This window comes from Penicillium canescens (genome assembly GCF_028828765.1).
Source record: "Penicillium canescens strain IBT 15451 chromosome Unknown utg000006l_segment0_segment0, whole genome shotgun sequence".
Taxonomy (NCBI): Eukaryota; Fungi; Ascomycota; class Eurotiomycetes; order Eurotiales; family Aspergillaceae; genus Penicillium; species Penicillium canescens.
Window position 1 is genome coordinate 2,506,491 of NW_026703968.1, and position 18,136 is coordinate 2,524,626.

An 18,136-nucleotide genomic window follows, 5' to 3' on the forward strand; every position below is an offset into this window, starting at 1 on the left:
CTTTTCCTCGCTTTCCTACTTGCGTTCCCCTCGATTGCGTTCTCGTCTACCTGCACCAGCTGCTAGAATAAACCTCAATTTTACCCCTATTAGACATTGTTCCGCTGAAGCCCGCATGATGGCGTCCCAAGACAGAGAAACTCTTCCTGACGTGTGAGTGAATCCCCACTGGAGATATCTCGGGTGGTTCCCATCTCCTACAGCTATATTTGATCACTCGTTTTCTCTCTGTAATATGCCTGTTGGCAAAGAGCTAACACCGTAATAGGGCCAAGCCTGTCAACTACCACGTCTCCCTCTTCGACTTGCAGTTTGGTGGCTCGTGGGAATACAAAGGAGCTGTCAAGATTGATCTCAAGGTCACCAGCCCTACCAGCGAGATTGTATTGAACTCGAAGGAGATCGAAGTGCAGACTGCTGAGATTCTAGGGAAAGACGGTATGCATGGGAGAGCATTTCCGACATGACATAGAGCATGGAAGACACTGACACTGGTCTGTCACTTAGGTAGTCAGTTGGCCGAATCGTCCGATATTACCTACGACAAGAAATCGGAGCGAGTAACCTTTGCTTTCTCGCAAGAAATCGCACCTGCAAACGTTATCTTGTCGATCAACTTCACCGGTACCATGAACAATGCTATGTCCGGTTTCTACCGCTCAAAGTATAAGCCTGTTGGAGAGCCATCTGCCGATACTCCCAAGGAAGACGAATTTTATTACATGTTGAGCACTCAATTCGAGTCCTGTGATGCACGCCGGGCTTTCCCTTGTTTCGACGAACCGAACTTGAAATCTACCTTTGACTTCGAGATTGAAGTCCCGAAAGGACAGACTGCGTTGAGCAACATGCCTGTTCAGTCGGAAAGAGATGGAAGCAACCCCGGATTGAAGTTCGTGACCTTCGAGAAGACCCCGGTGATGAGCACCTATGTCAGTACAACCCAGATTCAATGAGTTGCTGGGATTCCGGAGCACTAACGCAAGCTTTCTACGTGCAGCTTTTGGCCTGGGCAGTTGGTGACTTTGAATATGTTGAGGCCATGACCCAGCGCAAGTACCAGGGCAAGAGCATTCCTGTCCGCGTCTATACCACACGGGGTCTCCAGGACCAGGCTCGTTTTGCGCTGGAATGTGCTCACCGTACGGTCGACTATTTCTCCGAGGTCTTTGAGATCGAGTACCCGCTCCCCAAGGCTGATCTCCTGGCTGTTCACGAATTCGTAAGGGACCGTCATTTTCCACATTTTCTGAAGCCTTTCTGTGCTAATTATTCCGCCTCTAGGCCATGGGAGCCATGGAAAACTGGGGTCTAGTGACATACCGAACCACCGCCGTTCTTTTCGATGAAGGAAAGTCTGACAACCGCTACAAGAACCGTATCGCCTACGTTGTAGCTCATGGTTAGTCCCCACAATCTGTCCCCAGGCTTCCAGACATCAATGAACCAGTGTTAGCTGACCAATACATCACAGAGCTGGCTCACCAGTGGTTCGGTAACCTTGTCACTATGGATTGGTGGAATGAATTGTGGCTGAATGAGGGATTCGCAACCTGGGTGGGTTGGCTTGCTGTTGATCATTTCTACCCAGGTAAGTTCTTATTCTATCCTATGTGTCCAGTATATCTGACGTGCACTCAGAATGGAACGTTTGGTCTCAGTTCGTCGTACGCAATTCCCGAGGTAATAAACACCCTGCCAAGACCAATGTTGACGTTATCACAGGCTGAAGGTGTGCAACAAGCATTTCATCTCGACTCGCTGCGCGCATCCCACCCAATTGAGGTCCCCGTCAAGAATGCACTCGAAGTCGACCAAATCTTCGATCATATCAGTTACTTGAAGGGAAGCTCTGTCATTCGTATGCTAAGTGTTCACCTCGGCAGAGAAACTTTCTTGCGCGGAGTTGCGGACTATCTCAAGTCTCATGCATACGGTAAAACATGGAACAAGAAGGTTACCGCAAATATTTGCTAATTTTCCTTATAGGAAATGCCACCACGAATGACCTGTGGTCTGCCTTGAGCAAGGCTTCTGGTCAGGATGTGCATTCTTTCATGGTGAGTGTTGATCCTTTGTTGGAGAGGAATGATATCTAACTAATTACCCAAGGATCCCTGGATCCGCAAGATTGGTTTCCCAGTTGTCACAGTGGCAGAGGAACCTGGCCAGATCAGCGTTCGACAGAACCGATTCCTGTCTACTGGCGATGCAAAGCCCGAGGAGGATGAGACAAAGTGGTGGATTCCTCTTGGCATCAAGTCCGGACCGAAGCTGGCCACTGTCGATACTCGTGCTCTCACCGCAAAATCTGACACCGTTGGTGGAGTTGGCGAGGACACTTTCTACAAGATTAACAAGGACCTATCTGGGTTCTATCGCACTAACTACCCCCCTGGCCACCTGGCCAAACTCGGTCAGTCACTTAATCTGCTGAGCACCGAAGACAAGATCGGTCTACTAGGTGATGCAACTGCTCTTGCAGTCTCCGGAGAAGGCACCACGCCTGCTTTGTTGACTCTTTTGGAAGGGTTCAAGGATGAACAAAATTACCTGTGAGGAACCTACCCCCTCTGATCTAGGTTTATTTTACCTAATAATTCCATCTACAGTGTTTGGTCTCAGATCTCTTCATCTTTGGCAAATCTCCGCTCGGTTTTCTCCCAGAACGAGCAGGTCGCCGACGGACTGAAGAAGTTCACTCTCAAGCTGGCTTCACCGGCCGCTGAAAGGGCTGGCTGGGAGTTCCAGACCAATGAGGACTACCTCATTGTGCAACTCCGGAAGTTGCTGATTGCAATGGCAAGCAATGCTGGCCACAAAGAGTAAGTACCTCTTTCTATACCTGAAATATGTTGAGCGTCTATTCTGATACAGTCTCAACTCTTATAGCTTTGTCTCGGAGGCCAAACGCCGTTTCGACCTCTGGGCTACGGGCAAAGATGTCAATGCCATCCACACCAATTTGCGGTCGACTATTTTCAGCATCAATGTGTCGGAGGGTGGCCGTAAGGAGTTTGATGCCGTCAAGGAGGAATATCTCCGGACCGACTCCGTGGATGGAAAGGAGATCTGCCTGTCTGCTCTTGGTCGCACCAAGGATCACGCCCTAGTGCAGGAGTACTTGGACTTTGTGTTTTCGGATAAGGTAGCTGTCCAGGACATCCACAGCGGCGCTGTGTCTTTGGCCGCCAATTCTAAGGTCCGCCACCTGCTGTGGCAGTACATCAAGGACAACTGGACTGCTGTTTCTACTCGACTGTCATTCAATAACGTTGTCTTTGAGCGCTTTGTTCGCATGGGCCTATCAAAGTTCGCCGATCACCAGATCAGTGATGACATCACGGCCTTCTTCAAGGACAAAGACACCGGCGCCTATGACCGCGCTCTTGTCATTGTCGCGGACAACATTCGAACTAATGCATCCTACAAGGAGCGCGATGAGGCGTTGGTTCTCGAATGGCTGCGGGCTCACGGCTACGCTTAAATACACGTTTAGGATCTATCGTCTAGTAATACTCTTTCTTTTTGAATCCAATGGAGTTTTCGTTTCTGTCACATCTTATCTTGCGGGGGCTTCGTCTGTTTGCTGTAACCTCAAAAAGTATTTAGATCCACCCACGAGGCGGAGTTTAGCACGGGATAGCGTCAGTTGGGGAAGCAGGTGACATGAGATTATCCAACCTGTTTCAAGCAGATCTCCAGACAAGTCAGTAAATCAAACTGCCTATAGAGGCTCCTCTAGCTTTTTATAGTATACTCCTGACCCAAAGGAGCGGTGGGTTGTGACGTGAAACAAAGCTGCACATCAGGTGCGTCTGGCCACCTGCACCTCCTATCATTTCAGGCGACTGTTCCATCATTGTCCCCTCCCCCGACTTAGCACTTCGAACTCTTCCATCACTTGCTTTTCCTGGCTATATTCCTCTGGACTCGGTCCTCGACTTACTTCTCTTTCTCCGTGTTACCGGTTTCCTGTGCCCATAATGAATCCCGAGTGGTAAGCCTTCATGGAGATTCCCCCAAATTCCCCTTGCGCCAAAGGAGTCCGGGTTGGATCCTAATTCTCAGTGCGTGGCGTCTGACTGATGTGATGTTGATTTTTAGAGTATCGTCGCGTCGCCTGATTTTCCTTCAACCGAACCCCCAAACTTGCCGATCTGCGTTTGTTGCCTAACCCATCCAAATAGATATGACTACCTGTTCAAGCTACTCCTCATCGGTGACTCCGGTGTTGGAAAGTCCTGCTTGCTGCTCCGGTTTGCCGACGATACCTACACCGAAAGCTACATCTCGACCATTGGTGTCGACTTCGTACGTCTTGGAATCCGCGGGGTATCTGGCCTACAAGGGTGCTGACATATGGACTGCTGTAGAAAATCCGCACAATCGAACTCGATGGCAAGACTGTGAAGCTTCAGATCGTACGGCTATACTGGACACAAGATAATTTCGAGGCAAATGCTAACCGTCATGCAGTGGGATACCGCCGGCCAGGAGCGATTCCGCACTATCACATCTTCCTACTACCGGGGCGCTCACGGAATCTGCGTGGTTTACGATGTCACCGACATGGATTCCTTCAACAACGTGAAGCAGTGGCTCCAGGAGATTGACCGGTACGCCACCGAGGGCGTCAACAAGCTGCTTGTTGGTAACAAGAGTGATATGGAGGACAAGAAGGTCGTGGAATACACTGTGGCCAAGGTATGCTGTTCGGGCTAGATTTAAAGACCGGTGCCTACAATCAGAATCAAAGCGTTAACCCAACTTGTCTGCACCGTTATAGGAGTTCGCCGATAGCCTTGGAATTCCGTTCCTCGAAACCTCCGCCAAGAACGCGTCGAATGTTGAGCAGGCTTTCTTGACGATGGCACGACAGATCAAGGAGCGCATGGGAACGGCCACCGTGAACAACAAGCCAACTGTTCAGGTTGGCCAGGGGCAAGGTGTCCAGTCCGGATCTGCAGGCGGCTGCTGCTAGATGACACGATATTCTCTGTGGTGCGGTGCTTCCATTTGGCGCAATGTTACATCATGAAATGAGGGTTTCCAAGCGTGGTATTTAATCGGCAGGCTTGTCAAACTTCTTTGAAACATGGCATGGTCCAGACGAGCCCGGAGACTTCTCTACGGGGCCAGCAAACTCGACAGTGCCGTTGGGGCTCCTTACTCGTCTTCACTTTGCTTTAGACGGCCTGCGTTTTGTCCTCGTTTCTGCTTTTGCGTATGCGATTATCGCTGGCTTCTGCGTTTTCATGCTTCTCTGACCACGTCTCTGACTTCCTTGGCCCATCATTCTCTCCGTGTCTTCTCTTTATTTTCTATTTTCGCTTTCTTATTGTACGTTGGATTTTTCTTGTGAATGGACTAATGGCGAGAACTTGAGCATTCGGCCACGGCCTTTGTAAACTGTAAACTACAATGTAGAGCTGTGGTGCCTAGGCGCTGATATAATCACATGCAAATGTCATGTTTAGAAAGTATGAGATATCGATATGCTCGAAAGGAGACACCTGATACCATGTGAAACAGCCCAAGATCGAACTCAGGCTCTACTATAACAGATGCACCCTTATAAGTTACTCCCGGAAGTGGAGTTGGGCGGGAGCCGAGGCACACTTCATTCGGCAAAACGTCATGAACGTCCCCCAGCCGAATCATTCTCGCTCCCTGTATTAGGTTGATTCCTGACTCCTGACTTCTAATCTTTCACCCATTTGCCCCCTTGAACTCCTTTTGATTCTTGCGCATTATATCGCCTGTCATCTGTCATCTTACCATCGCCCCGTCATCCTCAGCCTCCTTCCTTTCACCATGTCCCAGCCAGGAGCAGAACAGAGAAAGGCGGCAGCATCTGCTGCTGTCCAGCAGAGTGACAACATTGCGCACGCACTGTCTGGTGCGGGAGGTGGAATCCTGTCAATGGTCTTGACGTGCGCTTCCCCGCCTTTTGACTCCTACGAATGTCGCTAACCCCATCTCCACTCTAGATACCCTCTGATCACTTTGTCGACGAGAGCCCAGGTCGAGTCGAAGCGCGCACACTCGACCACCCTTGATGCTGTACGCCGCATTGTGCAGAGGGAGGGTATTTCCGGGCTTTACTCGGGTCTGGAGTCCGCGTTGTTCGGGATCAGCGTGACCAACTTCGTATACTACTACTGGTACGAGTTTACTCGTTCGGCCTTCGAGAAGGCAGCAATTCAATCAAATCGAGCATCCAAGAAGCTCACGACTGTTGAGTCTATGATTGCTGGTGCTATTGCAGGGAGCGCAACCGTGCTAATCACCAACCCGATCTGGGTTATCAACACTCGCATGACTGCCCGCAAGTCTGAGGCCGATGAGCAAGCCCTTCCCGGTGCCAAGAAGACAAAGGCATCCACCCTTAGCACCCTCATGGACCTGCTTCGAGAGGAGGGCCCCAAGGCCCTGTTCGCTGGTGTCCTCCCGGCGTTGGTCTTAGTGATCAACCCAATCTTGCAATACACCATCTTCGAGCAATTAAAGAACATTGTAGAGCGCCGCCGGCGGATGACACCCAAGGATGCATTCTACTTGGGTGCGCTCGGCAAGATCATGGCTACCAGCATCACCTATCCCTATATCACCATTAAGAGCAGGATGCATGTGGCCAGCAAGGATGGTCCCAAGGAGAGTTTGAATGGAAGCTTGAAGAGGATTATTCAAGAAGAGGGATGGAAGGGGCTTTACAAGGGTAAGACGTTCTATAGAGTATGTCTGGTTGCTTTTCGCTGACTCTTGTCTTTTTCTTTAGGCATTGGTCCTAAGGTCACTCAGAGTGCTATTACTGCCGCATTCCTATTTGCCTTCAAAGATGTGCTGTATGATATGATGGTCTCTGCCCGCAAGAGAGGCCGCCTCGGCAAATAAGCGAGAAACCGCCTTTCCCGGACTTCAAGGCTTTTACGATGCCTTATGGCCCTAGTTCTTATGCGCTTTGTGATAGAGCCTCTCTTCTCTCGCCACATATAGTGGCAAGAAACCAATGTCGGCTCATTTCTGCTCATTAGTCCTAGGGACTTGTCTGGATGTGGGCTTTGCTCTTGCTTCACATTGTAAAAACTGTGACTTGGTGCTTCGCTCCATGCATAGGCTTTGTGCCCATGTATATTCTTGGGGATTTCCTTTGAAGTGATACCCCGCAACTATGTAGTTTAATCTGAAGTCATTTTGATCCTCTCCCTGTCTCAGTATTTGCTGCCCCAATTGCCCCAATGAGCTTCTTATACAGTATAGTTCATGGACTAGCCTCTTATTCCCTTGCTTTACAGCCGTTGCATTCTCAATAACCCCTTCTCAACTTGAACTGAGAAGTCGAGATGCTGCTATAGTTCCTGACCGCCTCGCCTTACCGCCCACGCGATTCTTCCGCGTTATCGCGTCTGGACGCGATTCTGCTCAATTACTCCACAGAGTCTCCTGTATCTTTCTGTCTTCAAGACATCACATATTCAGACATTGCCACTGATATTTTAAGGCTTGATATTGTCTTCGATCTACAATCCTCTCTCCGTTTTCTGTGGTTCGATTCCTCCGAATGGGAAACTTCTGACGGATCAGATGTTCTAGCCAACCCACCTTTCGATCATCGCATTCTCGATTGACTCTTTGTGACTGCTTCGAAAGCTCATCATTTGCTCAACGTGTCATTGGCTTTGGCTCTTCGGATTTAGGAATCTAGCAGAAGCATCATCTCGAGTCCTCAAGAGGCAGGCTCATCCAAGGAGATACATCTATCTTCTTTCATACCAACTATAACGACAGACTTGCTTGCGCCGAAACAAGAGGATAGAAGCCTAGGGGCTTAAACATTTGGGCGAAAGACAAGACCACAGTTTTGTGATACAAATTGAAAGGGCCGATGTTATGTCTCTCTCACTCTGGAATTACCCAAAGCCAGACGTGAGTGAGAATCGACGTTACTCGCAAACTGAAACAGGTATATTACCCTTCTTCTTTTCAAACGAGCCATGGCTGATTTGGTTTCTTCAGATTGAGCCCAGTGCCTATGATGCCTCAAAGCATCTCTAACATCAATGGCCAACTCCCTATATTCCGTGGCCTCACAGCCCGAAGCATCCCGGAAAATCCAGACGTCCAGCGAGAGACCTTGCGCTTGCTGCTGCAATTTTCAGCTTGCTCTTCGCAATCTAGAAGCTCAGAGCTAAAACCTCTTTTCAACACTAAGGCGAGAGATGTACGGCAGCGTGAAGCTTCACAAAGCGAAGGCCCACAGAGCTCCTCACAAAGCACATTCGCATCTCAACCCAGGGTCGCTCCTTCCCAAAATGGGACACCCATCGCTCCTTCCCATACGCAGGTCGCTCCTTCCTCAGACATCCCCCAGGACTGGGACAGTCGCGAGACGCGTTCAAAACCGAGGAAACTAGTTGCGATCCCAAATGCAAATAAGAACGATGTGTTGGAGATACCCTCGTCTCAAACTCCGCCTCTCCCTGATCCCTTCCCTATCGTGTGCCCAGACTCAGAACAGTCTCTCTCCCGATCAGCTTCTCCAATGGATCAGCTCTCGGTTCGTCGCTCTGGTCGCACGAGAGCCCAGCCGGCCAATTACTACGCGCGCATTCGAATTGGCTCTGAAGAGCCGCCTGAGACAAATCGTGGCACACCAAGGCCAACTGACACGCTTTCAAAACCGCCTCCACAACAGCCGAGTCGCATTGTGCCACGTCGCACGAATACCCAAAAGCTTCTCTTTGGTCGGGAGCTGGGAAGACAACGTCCTATTGACGTTGATATGATCTCGGATCTACGGCCATGGAAGACGTGGAATGGGGCTTCCAAAGATCTTCTTGTCTTGGCCTGGTCTCCTGATGGCACCCAATTCGCGGCAGGATCCGCTGCTGATGTGGACGAACATAATATGCAGTACAATAAAAGGAACAACCTTGTCCTAGGCAATCTTCAAACCAGTCGTTTGAAGGAACTCCCGGACCACTGCATCCCCCGCCCAACATTCTCACCTGTGAATGATCCATATCTGTTTATGAGCGTCACTGCTATGCAGTGGGTGGGAAGCAAGCTCTTCACCGCCAGCTGGGATAAGACTGTCAAGATCTGGGATACTTCGCGCCCGAGGACTCCCTGTATCCAGACTTTACAACATGACTCTCGAGTTGAAGTTATGTCTGTCTCAAATATCGGTCCTGGCATCCTAGCAACTGGAACAAAATCCATCCTACTTTGGGATACCCGGGATCCCACAGATGTCACATCGACGGCCCTTCCGTTTGATCGGGATTCTCGATACAATTCAGATGCTGATTTCACATCAACTGTCCTAGCTTGGGGACATACTCCCTCCACAAAGCAATTTTTAGCCGGAGGTATGGCTGATCTTAGTGAGGAAGTAAGCTACAAGGGACACTTGGGCTTATGGCAAGCTCGTGAATCATGTTTCGAGCCCCTCCGAACCTCATATTCACAAAATGTCTTTGATATCAAGTGGCATTCTTCATTGCCACAATTTGCAACAGCTAGCCCTGTAAGTGCACACAATGCACGGATGAAAGGGATTGGAACCAGTATCAAATCCATTGTGCGCGTATTCAGTCTGGATTGTGATTTTTCGAAGCGTGTGCCAGCTGTTATGGAATTTTCCTGTCCGGCGCTCGATGTTAACGAGGTGACCTTTTGTCCGACAGATGCGACTGGCACTTACGTCACAGCTAGCTGCACAGACGGTGTGACATATGTGTGGGATAGTCGCAAGGGGGATCAAATTCTTCATCAGCTCCGTCACGGAGAGCCCGTTGTCCCGATTGATCACGAAAGAAGTCGAGATCTAGCGGACGTCGGTGTGAGGGTGGCTTTATGGGGTGCCTCGGTGGACCAATTTTACACTGGCGCCTCAGATGGCGTGCTTAAACGATGGGATATCCGCCGCTCACCTGAGGATGTTCTTCTTGAGAATACAGCCTCTTTCGACACAGGGATTATGTGCGCCGAATTCTCGCATGACAAATCTCATATTCTCGTGGGGGATTCCGGAACAGGGATTCATGTGCTGTCCTCAGGACCTTGCGGTGACCCTGAAATCACCGATTTCAAATTCGAGGCTGCCCCATATCCCCCAGAGGAACAAATAAACGGCGCCGAAGTTGCCAACGATCTCATATCGTCTGGTCAGCTTGTGCGACATGATCTATTTGGTGTGGGCCAAGGTCCCGCCTACATTGGACCTTTTGCCTCGTGGGCCCGCCAGCTCGAAGACAACACACCCTATACCCAGCTCGGCAATGTCCCGTTACTTCAAAAGTACCAAGACCAACAGCTCGATGGTCCGCCAGTTCAAGACCGTCCCACCCTTGATGCGAATCAACGTTGTGAGATCCTCAATCAAATCAAGAATGCTCAGGTTCGAAATGGGAGATGCACTTCTTTGCCAGTCCGTGTCAGCACCGAAAGCTCCGCCGATCGTCGTTATCGGGCAAGCCGCTCGCCTGTGTCTTCTCCGAATCTTTCTCTGTCGAGTAAGAGAAAGAGGAGCCAGAGAAAAGATCATGGCCCTCGCAGAAAGAAAAAGAGATCTATTTTAGAGCTATTGATTACGAATACCGAAAGCGTTGATTTGACTCTCGACTCGGATGGTGAGACAGCTAGTGAGAGCTTGGATTTGAGTCTCTCACTATCACCGCCCAGATTCAACCTTGCCGAACTCGAGGAGGCCCTCGAAGAAGATCATTGGTGGCCGGGTAGTGGGACTTATGATCCTAATATTCAGCAGGAGACAGTCTAGAATCTAGGTGCTTCAACTTCTGTCGTTTCTCGCATTAGCAAGGAGTACAATAGTCATCTTTGTCATGTCAGCGTGTTATGTTGCTAGGTGCTTATGTATGATAATTGTGTATGCGTTGAGCAATAATTTAACTTGATCAAATCATTCTTTTTTCGTACTTTGATATATAACATAGGCGCCTTTGATTTGAACGGATATAGTATATCTTAGGAGACTCCCATGTTTTTTGACGCTTGTCAAATCAATTTAGACATACGTAACTATTCTCACATATCAGAGGTAAAATCATATATAAAGCCAATCATAGTAAATGATAAGTGGCAGAACACTTTATACAAATTGCACAGTAGCCTACTCACTGATTACTCAGTGATCTATCGGGGGTTTTTTATTGCGCACCTAGCCCCTACTTAGTCGCTTTGCCCTGTAAGTCTGTTTATTCCGTGCACTACTTCTTCATAGCTTTACGGAGAAAGCCATTGGGAAAAGGGTGGCTAAATTGTACATTGACCTTATGCCTGAAGTCCATGAAGTTCTTGCCTTCTGGGAAATATAGTATAAAAGAACATTTTCCCCGAAAGAAAGGGACGTAAGTGTGGTAAGCTGGAACTTGTTAGCAATGATGTCTAGCCCTACCAGTGAGTAGAATGCGCTTGAGGCCGTACCGGAGTCCCGAAACAGCCCTCTATGCACACCAGGAGAACATGAGGTGCCCCTGCCTTACCTCACATAGCCAAGTCAACAAGGTAAGATCATCGCCGTTTCGCACTAAAATCGTGTCTAGTTCTGGATAAGAGGTGAATTCCCTTTCAATGACAATACATTGGGAATCCTCGACCTCGTCTTCTTTTCCTTGAAGATATCACCACCCCGAACCCCGTCGTCTCATGACAGTTCGAAAATGCGGTGCTCGCAAAAGAGACACGTACCGAAGAAACATGTTCTCCTCTGATAAAGCTTGGGAAGAACTAGAGCCTGACTCTTCGGTTGCATCTCGAATCGCATGCGCGGATCATCCACCATCCCATTGGTTTTCAATATGCTCTGATATGCCCAGCCCTGCTGGTTTCTCCGCCGGTCGTCCTCTGGGTCCAAACCCGACCCTAAGCAGGCGTAGCAGAGGTAATACTATGGCAAAGGGCGAGCAAGCCTAGTTAAAAGGCCGACCCGCAGATTTCGCCCGGCCCTCCTTTACGGACGCCAGGAAATGGTTCATCTAAGAGGTCATCGAAACCGGAACAGAAAGCCATAAAATGGTGGCTACACGAAGCCAGGCAAGAAGCATCAACGGGCGATAGATAGCTGGATATCCAGTGTCTTCCGCGGTATACTCGGTTCATGGAGCAGTCAGTGCACGGGCACAGCATTCACGAAATCCCAGGTACTCTCTCGGAGCTAGGGGTTTCGTCGTGATTCGTCATAGACGTGATATTTAAGACAAATCCGGAATCCTCCTCGGATAGATCTCGTACTCGGGGATATATTGGCCTTAGAGATGATTTCGAAGGGACGTGAATTTTCCGCTGCTGAATGGCAAGTCTGCGTGCATGGTCATCTTCGGAGCGGAGCGGAGCGGAGATACGGTAGTAAGTGATGCCAAGAGTAACTTACACACTCTCACATGACATCATCGCACAGCCACCGAGGCGCAGTCGGGTTGCGTTGCTTTGGTGCCTGAGGTTGTCACTCGCCGCTTATCCCCAAGTATATATCGATGGACAAACAGGACCCTCTTTTCCTTTCCATTTGCATTCATCTTTCTATCTCTGACCTCAGCTTCAACCTTTCTTCCTGTATCTTTGATCCCTATCTCGCTACATTATCTTTGTTGCAGATACTCCCATGTCGTTCGCCCCACCTTCAGGGCCTCCCCCACCCTCAGTACCCGAGGGATGGAAACCGCAGTACGATGAGAGATATCACGCATGGTATGTATCTGTTTCCCACTACATAGCAAATACTAATACTAACAATTGGCTAGGTTCTATGTGAACCTCGCCACCGGCAAATCGCAATGGGAGAAACCCGAGACTGCCGCCCAGCGCGACGATGACAACCACAACCTCCCACCTAATTCCCCCCCACCATCATACAACAATGGCGGACCCGGTGACCCAGCTGCAATTGCCGGTGCCGGAGACAAGAAGCAGAATATGGGCTCAAACAACCCCTACAACCCTGTGAATACCGGACCGAGCAGCAACACCCCCAGCATAGAGGAAGACGCCCGACTTGCCGCCAAGCTACAGGCCGAGGAAGATGCCCGGGGTGGCACACGAGGCACTAGAGCTCCCGGCGCATCGACAGACTATTACAACGACCAATCACGGCCGCAATCAACCGGCCCGAGCGGGTACGCACCGGGACCGTCGTCACAAAGTCCGATGCCAGAACCGGAACAGAAACGCAGCAAGGGTGGTTTTTTGAGCAAGCTGATGGGCAAGAGTTCAAGCAGTCGGCCGCACAGGCTTCAACAGCAGTACGCCTCGTATTCCCAGCAGCCTCCCCAACAGAGTGGATACTACGGTGGCTATCCTCAGCAACAGCCTGGGTATGGCTACCCGCAGCAAGGATATGGAGGGTACCCGCCGCAGGGTGGAGGTGGATACTATCAGCAGCAACCACCTCGCAAGCAAGGAGGAGGCATGGGAACTGCCGGTGCGGCGGCTCTTGGTGTCGGTGGTGGTTTGCTCGGTGGCATGTTGATTGCTGATGCCATAGAGGATCACCACGATTACGACAATGATTATGGCAACAATGACTATGGCGGCGGTGGTGATGACTTCGGTGGAGGTGACTTCGGAGGAGGTGACTTCTAAGCTCGTTTTTGCTCGTTTGCTTTTTCTTTCTTTTTTTTTCTTTTCCCTCTCAGGTTCTGTTCCACGCAGCCTGGGAGGATTCTAGGCGCTTGTGGACATATGGTTTGGGGAGGATTGCTTTTGTTTCTTTCAAACTGCTCTAGCCTTTTCAACGGCATTCGATTCCAACTTGAATTCCTTGAGCTATGAGCAGCTTCAGATAGTAATGTATCATACAACCGGTCATGAAACAATGCCAAAATCTCGTGTCACACGGTAGATAAAATTAAAGGGGATAGGTATCTATCCGCGCCTGCGGGCAGGGCCACTGGTATCCCTACCAGTTGCACCACTCTGAGCTGCATCCGTGTTGGCCGTGGGGTTAGCAGAGGTACCTGCCATCCACCCGGCTAGGTCGAAACCGCCGCCGGCCATGGCATTGTTTGTGGCACCACTAATGGGCGAGGAGCGAGAGTGCTGTTCAAACTCGGCGCGCATTTCAGGATCCACTAGGTATCGAAGTCAGTCACGAAACATCATTGAGAAGAAAGAGCTGGTGGACATACTGTTTTCCATCAGCTTGGGCATGCCAAACATGAGACCCATTGCAACAATTGCGAGCAAGATCATAGGGTTCTTGACAAGACTCAGTGGCGAGACTATGATTCAATGAAAGATTAGCATAATTCAAGGATATACAGCAGGCTAGATATGTGGATGGGGGGAATGACAATCTCACATTTAGCACGCTCCTCATAGAAGGCTCTCCGGGCAATGACCTTGGCCTCGACGACCACATCGACCTGCTTTTTCGCAGCAACATCCACGACATACTTCACGGCACCACGATTGTCCCATGGGTTCCCACGGAAAGTCTCCCAGACACCGAGAATAGTTCCATCGGCCGCAACATCGACACGGTAGGGGGCGAAGACGTATTCGCCGGCGGAGCGGATATCGAGCAAGTAAGACTCGGGTTGAGCATCTGGACGAGATGAGGGCAGATCATGGAACACAAATGAAGCTGAGCGGGTCAGCGAGGCGGAGAGGATGTGGTCTTTGCTGCTGAAGGGAAGCGTAGTGAGAGTGGCATGGGTGGTTGCGGGTAGGACGTGCGGGTTGGGGAGGGGACTGGAGACTGGGATGGTAATTGTTAGGGAGCTGGAAGAAACCAGACTGCTAATCCCCAGCAGGAGCAAGGAAGAGAGAGAGAGATGCATGGCGGATATGAGGGGAACTGGACGATGGAGGGCCGTCAATTACCACAGCTAGCAATGTCTACATCACGTGATGTAGCCTTCTTCGGTCTTCAATGCACGACTCTCGGACTGAATACACCATCAGCTCCAGGGACTAGCGCATCATGCCTGTCTACCTTATTTCCAGGTATGGGAAATCTTCCAATATATTTACTTCATTGTTCTACATGTCCCGGATGAGACCGGGCATTCTAATGCTTTGTACGAACAGGATCGCGGATCCCCTCTTCGCCCTGACCATGGGTGTCTCTGCTGCTCTCACCCGTATACGCCGTGATCAGTGTGAAAAGTACCCCGAGAAAGCATCAGAAATCAGCTACGGAACCATCGTGCAGACGGGTGGACAGCGGTTACAACGGTGGTGGAACGGAGACTTCCAGGATGTTTAATCGGGACTTACAATAATTGATCTGGGGTATGGAGTTTGGGATACTCTCAAAGAGAATCCATATTAATTGTTGAATTCTGTATATTCTATTTGTACAACTACATGAAATGGTCGTCCATTTACAAGGGGACTGGGTTGAATTGAAGCCATTACGATCTACGAGTCCATTATTAGGAAGAATCTTTAACTCTAAAATGTACAAGGGGATAATGGCAGGGCAAGGTGCAATGGACATACTCTCTTGCGAGTTGCCCAAAGCCGAGTCCGACGCAACTATGCAACTATGCAACTGCAAGCCACCTGCAGAGCATGATACTTTACAATAACGATGCAATCTACGAATCCTACTAGGAAGAAGGTAGTATTTGAATTAAATGAAATTTTGATTCAAACGGGACTTTTTATCCCAAAAGATAGCCTTGTATCTATGCAGTCAATCATGCGCAAAAAGAAACCGAATCCCATAAGTTCGTAAAACAAGACGTGTGAAGAGGAAACGTCAGCCAAGTAGCAAACAAAGAAGAAAGAAAATTACTCAGAGCGAGACATTTAGTCAAGCTCCTCGGGCTTCTCCTCGACCTCGTCGGCGGAGCGGGCACCACCGGCACCAGCGTCAGCGCCGGGGGGAGCGGCACCACCGTAGGCAGCGGAGATGATGGGGTTGGCAATAGCCTCAAGCTCCTTCTGCTGGGACTCGTATTCGTCCTTCTCAGCAGTCTGGTTGTTGTCGAGCCAGCTGATGACCTCGGTGATCTTGTCCTCAACCTTCTTCTTGTCATCCTCGCTGATCTGGAGCTTACCCTCACCAAGGGTGTTCTTGAGAGAGTAGGCGTAGGACTCGAGGCCGTTCTTGGCCTGGATACGGGTGGCCTCAGCCTCGTCCTCCTCCTTGTACTTCTCAGCCTCGGCAAGCATGCGCTCAATCTCCTCCTTGGAGAGACGGCCCTTGTCGTTGGTGATGGTGATCTTGTGGGACTTGCCGGTACCCTTCTCGACGGCGGAGACGTTCATGATTCCGTTGGCGTCAAGGTCGAAGGTGACCTCAATCTGGGGGACACCACGGGGGGCGGGGGGAATGCCAGTGAGCTCGAACTTGCCGAGCAAGTTGTTGTCCTTGGTGCGAGCACGCTCACCCTCGAAGACCTGGATCAGGACACCGGGCTGGTTGTCGGAGTAGGTGGAGAAGGTCTCGGACTTCTTGGTGGGGATAGTGGTGTTACGCTTGATCAGAGCAGTCATGACACCACCGGCAGTCTCGATACCGAGGGAGAGAGGGGCAACGTCGAGCAGGAGGATCTCGTTGGTGGACTTGGAAGACTGGTCACCAGACAGGATAGCGGCCTGGACTGCGGCACCGTAGGCAACGGCCTCATCGGGGTTGATGGACTTGTTGGCTTCCTTGTTGAAGAAGTCGGAAACGAGCTTCTGGATCTTGGGGATACGGGTAGAACCACCGACGAGGACGATCTCGTGGACGGAGGACTTGTCAATCTTGGCGTCGCGGAGGACACGCTCGACGGGCTCCATGGTGCCCCGGAAGAGGTCCTGGCAGAGCTCCTCGAAACGGGCACGGGTGATGGAAGTGTAGAAGTCGATACCCTCGAAGAGAGAGTCGATCTCAATGGAGGTCTGAGCAGCAGAAGAGAGGGTACGCTTAGCACGCTCGCAAGCAGTGCGGAGACGACGGAGGGCACGGGCGTTGGTAGTCAGGTCCTTCTTGTGCTTGCGCTTGAACTCGTTGACGAAGTGGTTGACGAGACGGTTGTCGAAGTCCTCACCACCAAGGTGAGTATCACCAGCAGTGGACTTGACCTCGAAGATACCCTCCTCGATGGTGAGGAGAGACACATCGAAGGTACCACCACCCAGATCGAAGATCAGGACGTTGCGCTCACCCTCGACCTTCTTGTCAAGACCGTAGGCGATAGCAGCAGCAGTGGGCTCGTTAATGATACGGAGGACGTTGAGACCAGCAATGAGACCGGCGTCCTTGGTAGCCTGACGCTGAGAGTCGTTGAAGTAGGCGGGGACAGTGATGACAGCGTTGTTGACGGTGCCACCGAGGTAGGCCTCAGCGGTCTCACGCATCTTGGTGAGGATCATAGCGGAGATTTCCTCGGGGGTGAACTGCTTGACCTCACCCTTGAACTCGACCTCGACGACGGGCTTGGTAGCCTTCTCGATGACCTTGAAAGGCCAGTGCTTCATATCGGCCTGGACCTCAGCGTCCTGGAACTTACGGCCAATGAGACGCTTGGCGTCGAAGACAGTGTGGTGGGGGTTCATGGCGACCTGGTTCTTGGCGGCATCACCGATGAGACGCTCGGTGTCGGTGAAAGCGACAAAGGAGGGGGTGGTGCGGTTACCCTGGTCGTTGGCGATGATTTCAATGCGGTCATCACGGAAGACACCCACACAGGAGTAGGTGGTTCCCAGATCAATACCGACGGCGGGAGCCATTGTGAATGTGTATCGTTAAAAAAGGAAAGTTGGAAAGGAAATTCGTGAGGCAAGGTAGAGGTAGTGTACAGGGGAAAGGGTATTTGAAAAGTGAAAGAGAAAAAGAAGAAGAGTCAGAGTGTGGGCAGCGAAAACCTGCTATATAGTGAGCGGTGTATTGCTCAGAAGCTTCTAGTAGGGGAGAGCTTCCATGTGGATCCATGAGATTCCACGGGCTTCGATGCCCCAGCAACACCTCACTATGGCCTTCGCCTACACTCTAGTGGGTTCTTGGGATGTCCAATGGAATCCAGAACAGACTCATGACTTCATTTTGCCTTATCCTCAAACTCTCACGGTCCACAATGCTCGCTCGACAAGGGAGTTCGTTGACTCATTGACGGTGTTTTTATTTTGGCGGGGCAAAAATGATGTAATTAGTGGGATGATTTCGAAAGTACTGTGT

The 18,136-nt window shown here is 50.5% G+C and overlaps 8 protein-coding genes across 8 annotated transcripts; 6 read left to right on the plus strand and 2 right to left on the minus strand.

Moving 5' to 3' along the window:
* Window positions 1-115: 115 nt before the first annotated feature.
* N7446_009917 (M1 family metallopeptidase) lies at window positions 116-3,487 on the plus strand (the record flags this gene model as incomplete). The annotated part of the gene is made up of 12 exons (XM_058518662.1): window positions 116-153; window positions 269-438; window positions 508-932; window positions 1,001-1,222; window positions 1,285-1,402; window positions 1,475-1,591; window positions 1,642-1,667; window positions 1,726-1,936; window positions 1,990-2,060; window positions 2,113-2,555; window positions 2,613-2,825; window positions 2,893-3,487. The coding sequence occupies 12 exons, from the start codon at window positions 116-118 to the stop codon at window positions 3,485-3,487; spliced, it is 2,649 nt and encodes an 882-aa protein (XP_058369450.1).
* A 499-nt stretch (window positions 3,488-3,986) lies between these two features.
* Window positions 3,987-4,984, plus strand: N7446_009918 (Rab family GTPase YPT1; the record flags this gene model as incomplete). The annotated part of the gene is made up of 5 exons (XM_058518663.1): window positions 3,987-3,997; window positions 4,191-4,314; window positions 4,377-4,424; window positions 4,480-4,707; window positions 4,790-4,984. The coding sequence occupies 5 exons, from the start codon at window positions 3,987-3,989 to the stop codon at window positions 4,982-4,984; spliced, it is 606 nt and encodes a 201-aa protein (XP_058369451.1).
* Window positions 4,985-5,817: 833 nt separating this feature from the next.
* On the plus strand, window positions 5,818-6,897 carry pmp47 (putative peroxisomal membrane protein Pmp47; the record flags this gene model as incomplete). The annotated part of the gene is made up of 3 exons (XM_058518664.1): window positions 5,818-5,936; window positions 5,994-6,721; window positions 6,782-6,897. 3 exons carry the CDS (start codon window positions 5,818-5,820, stop codon window positions 6,895-6,897), a joined length of 963 nt encoding a protein of 320 aa, XP_058369452.1.
* Window positions 6,898-8,035: 1,138 nt separating this feature from the next.
* N7446_009920 (WD repeat protein) lies at window positions 8,036-10,786 on the plus strand (the record flags this gene model as incomplete). Its single annotated transcript, XM_058518665.1, has 1 exon — window positions 8,036-10,786. One exon carries the CDS (start codon window positions 8,036-8,038, stop codon window positions 10,784-10,786), a length of 2,751 nt encoding a protein of 916 aa, XP_058369453.1.
* Window positions 10,787-12,628: 1,842 nt separating this feature from the next.
* N7446_009921 (WW domain-containing protein) lies at window positions 12,629-13,605 on the plus strand (the record flags this gene model as incomplete). The annotated part of the gene is made up of 2 exons (XM_058518666.1): window positions 12,629-12,714; window positions 12,768-13,605. The coding sequence occupies 2 exons, from the start codon at window positions 12,629-12,631 to the stop codon at window positions 13,603-13,605; spliced, it is 924 nt and encodes a 307-aa protein (XP_058369454.1).
* A 282-nt stretch (window positions 13,606-13,887) lies between these two features.
* Window positions 13,888-14,804, minus strand: N7446_009922 (uncharacterized protein; the record flags this gene model as incomplete). Its single annotated transcript, XM_058518667.1, has 3 exons — window positions 13,888-14,093; window positions 14,151-14,243; window positions 14,324-14,804. 3 exons carry the CDS (start codon window positions 14,802-14,804, stop codon window positions 13,888-13,890), a joined length of 780 nt encoding a protein of 259 aa, XP_058369455.1.
* Window positions 14,805-14,947: 143 nt separating this feature from the next.
* Window positions 14,948-15,232, plus strand: N7446_009923 (uncharacterized protein; the record flags this gene model as incomplete). The annotated part of the gene is made up of 2 exons (XM_058518668.1): window positions 14,948-14,970; window positions 15,055-15,232. 2 exons carry the CDS (start codon window positions 14,948-14,950, stop codon window positions 15,230-15,232), a joined length of 201 nt encoding a protein of 66 aa, XP_058369456.1.
* A 548-nt stretch (window positions 15,233-15,780) lies between these two features.
* On the minus strand, window positions 15,781-17,691 carry hsp70 (molecular chaperone Hsp70; the record flags this gene model as incomplete). The annotated part of the gene is made up of 1 exon (XM_058518669.1): window positions 15,781-17,691. The coding sequence occupies one exon, from the start codon at window positions 17,689-17,691 to the stop codon at window positions 15,781-15,783; it is 1,911 nt and encodes a 636-aa protein (XP_058369457.1).
* Window positions 17,692-18,136: the final 445 nt, after the last annotated feature.